General features: G+C 64.7%; 1 protein-coding gene across 1 annotated transcript in view; it reads left to right on the top strand.

The window, feature by feature from the left end:
• Nucleotides 1–232: 232 nt before the first annotated feature.
• G6PC3 (glucose 6 phosphatase, catalytic, 3) overlaps nucleotides 233–2,013 on the top strand; it is a gene marked incomplete at both ends in the record, with an annotated part of 2,156 nt that continues 375 nt past the window's right edge. The window contains 3 exons of the mRNA XM_010291382.1: nucleotides 233–459; nucleotides 804–910; nucleotides 1,571–1,661. Of these exons, the coding sequence (XP_010289684.1) occupies nucleotides 233–459; nucleotides 804–910; nucleotides 1,571–1,661 (425 nt within the window). The remainder of the gene's footprint in view (nucleotides 460–803; nucleotides 911–1,570; nucleotides 1,662–2,013) is intronic.

The raw sequence follows: 2,013 nt of genomic DNA on the forward strand, positions 1-2,013 counted from the left end.
CTGCGAAGGTTGAGAGTCCTTCGCGGGCAAACTTCAAGTGGCAAATGGCTCCCTGGAGCCGTTGCCAGCACTGGCGTCACGTGTCAAGGCATCCCTCAGGGTCACGCCGAACGCGGGAGTGAGCCACAGCGTGACGCTGCCCCGGGGAGCCCCGTCCCACTCCCTTCCCAAGGCCTGTCGAGCAGACTCCGTGCCGAGGACTGAGCTCTAACGCTCCCTCTCTTCCCTCCAGCCCGACGCGATGGATGCCCTGCACGCCGCCGGGATCCGCTTCGCAGAGGTGCTGCAGTCCGGGCCGCCCTGGCTGGAAAAGTTCTGGATCTCGGTGACCTCCCTGGCCGATCCCAAATGCATCTTCACTGTCTTTTTCCCGCTCACCTATTTTCTCGACCGCAAGGTGGGGGTGTCGGTGCTGTGGATCGGCCTGGTGTCAGAGTGGCTCAACGTGGTCCTCAAATGGTGAGGGGGAGCCAGGAGTCACAGGGTCCCTTGTCACACCTGGTGACACCCCCAGGGCTCAGCGGTGGCACATTCACAATAGCAGAAACACAAGCGCAGGCTCCGCTTGGCGAGTAGAGACGAGTTCTGCTCCTTGCCCACGCCACGCTGAAAGCGCGTGGAGTTTCTGCAGGTCACCCGAGCCACAGTAATGCATCTGCCAGACACAAAAAACCGCGGGGGAGCCATAAGAACTGTCAGGGATGCTGCCCTCCTGCTGCCGGCTTCAGCCCTCGGATCCACAGGGATGGGTGGCAAAGGCTGTTGTGTTTGGCTGTTCACTCTCTGGTTTCTCTCCCCACCAGGTTCTTATTCGGGGAGCGCCCATTCTGGTGGGTCCATGAGTCGGGGCTCATCAGCAAGGAGCTGGTCACAGTGCGCCAGTTCCCCGTCTCCTGTGAAACGGGACCGGGTGAGTAACAGGCAAAAGCTTTTCCTCGCGTCTCCTGCAGGCCCCGGGATCGCAGGGAAGGGCTGCAGGAGCCTCGGGGGCCCCGTCTGGACGGGGACGCCGCAGCTGGAGGGTGGCCCCCGGGCAAAAAACGTCCGGCGGGGGGGAGCGTGCGGCGGGGGGCGGCCACGGGGCCGGCAGGACGCACCGAGTGGGAAAGCCATTCCTTAGCCAGCGCCTCGTGGCAGAGCAAACGAGTGAGCGGTGGGGAGTGGGCTGGGTGCCACGGCTGCTGGCACGGCATGCACGGCACAGGCGGCTCTGTGGACAGGAAACCCACGGGAGAGTCTGCTGGCAGCAGGGACCAGGGCACCTCGCTCGCCCTTTCTGCCTGGCCTCCCCCGCCCACAGAGCCTGTGTCCCTGCCTGTTTTTTTTGGGCAGGTGACCATCACCCACAGACACTGGCTAGTTCCATCCTCATCCTTGAGCCAAGCCCCCCATGCCGGCCATGGCTGTCAGGCAGGAGGGAACCCGGGGCACAGGCAGGGCTGCCCAGCCACCAGGGCTAGACTCAGCGGACGCATCCCCAGCTCTCCTGGGTGACCTCGGGTGCTCGCCCCGCCGGGACACGCTCCCCCCTGACCCACCGCGTCGAGCGTCCTGTGCTTCCCCTTCATAGGGAGCCCCTCCGGCCACTGCATGATCACGGGGGCAGCCCTCTGGCCTCTCGTCACCACTCTGATGGCGCTGGCGTCCCAACACTCCAGGAGGTGAGTCCTGGGCCCGGGAAGCAGGCGTTTGGAAGCCCCCAAAGCACCTTTTGGAAAAGGGAGGTGTAATACGGGACCCTTCCCCAGTGGGCAGCAGGCACAGCGAGGTGGAAGGACGCCTTCCCCTCCCAGCGGGGCAGCTCCTGGGGAACACAGCTCTACCCTGGCAGCTCTGGCAGCTGCAGGAACAGGCTGCGAAGCCCTGGAGACCCCCGCAAACCCCCCCTGCCCCACCGAGCTGCTTTTTTTTTGCTGCCTTCACCTGTGCTTTACTCATTCCTCCTGCCGAGCAGGGCCAGACCTGCCCTGCCTGGCACAACACGCTCCAGAGCACCGAGCCAGACCCGATGGC

Source organism: Phaethon lepturus, unplaced genomic scaffold (genome assembly GCF_000687285.1).
Source record: "Phaethon lepturus isolate BGI_N335 unplaced genomic scaffold, ASM68728v1 scaffold27147, whole genome shotgun sequence".
Taxonomy (NCBI): Eukaryota; Metazoa; Chordata; class Aves; order Phaethontiformes; family Phaethontidae; genus Phaethon; species Phaethon lepturus.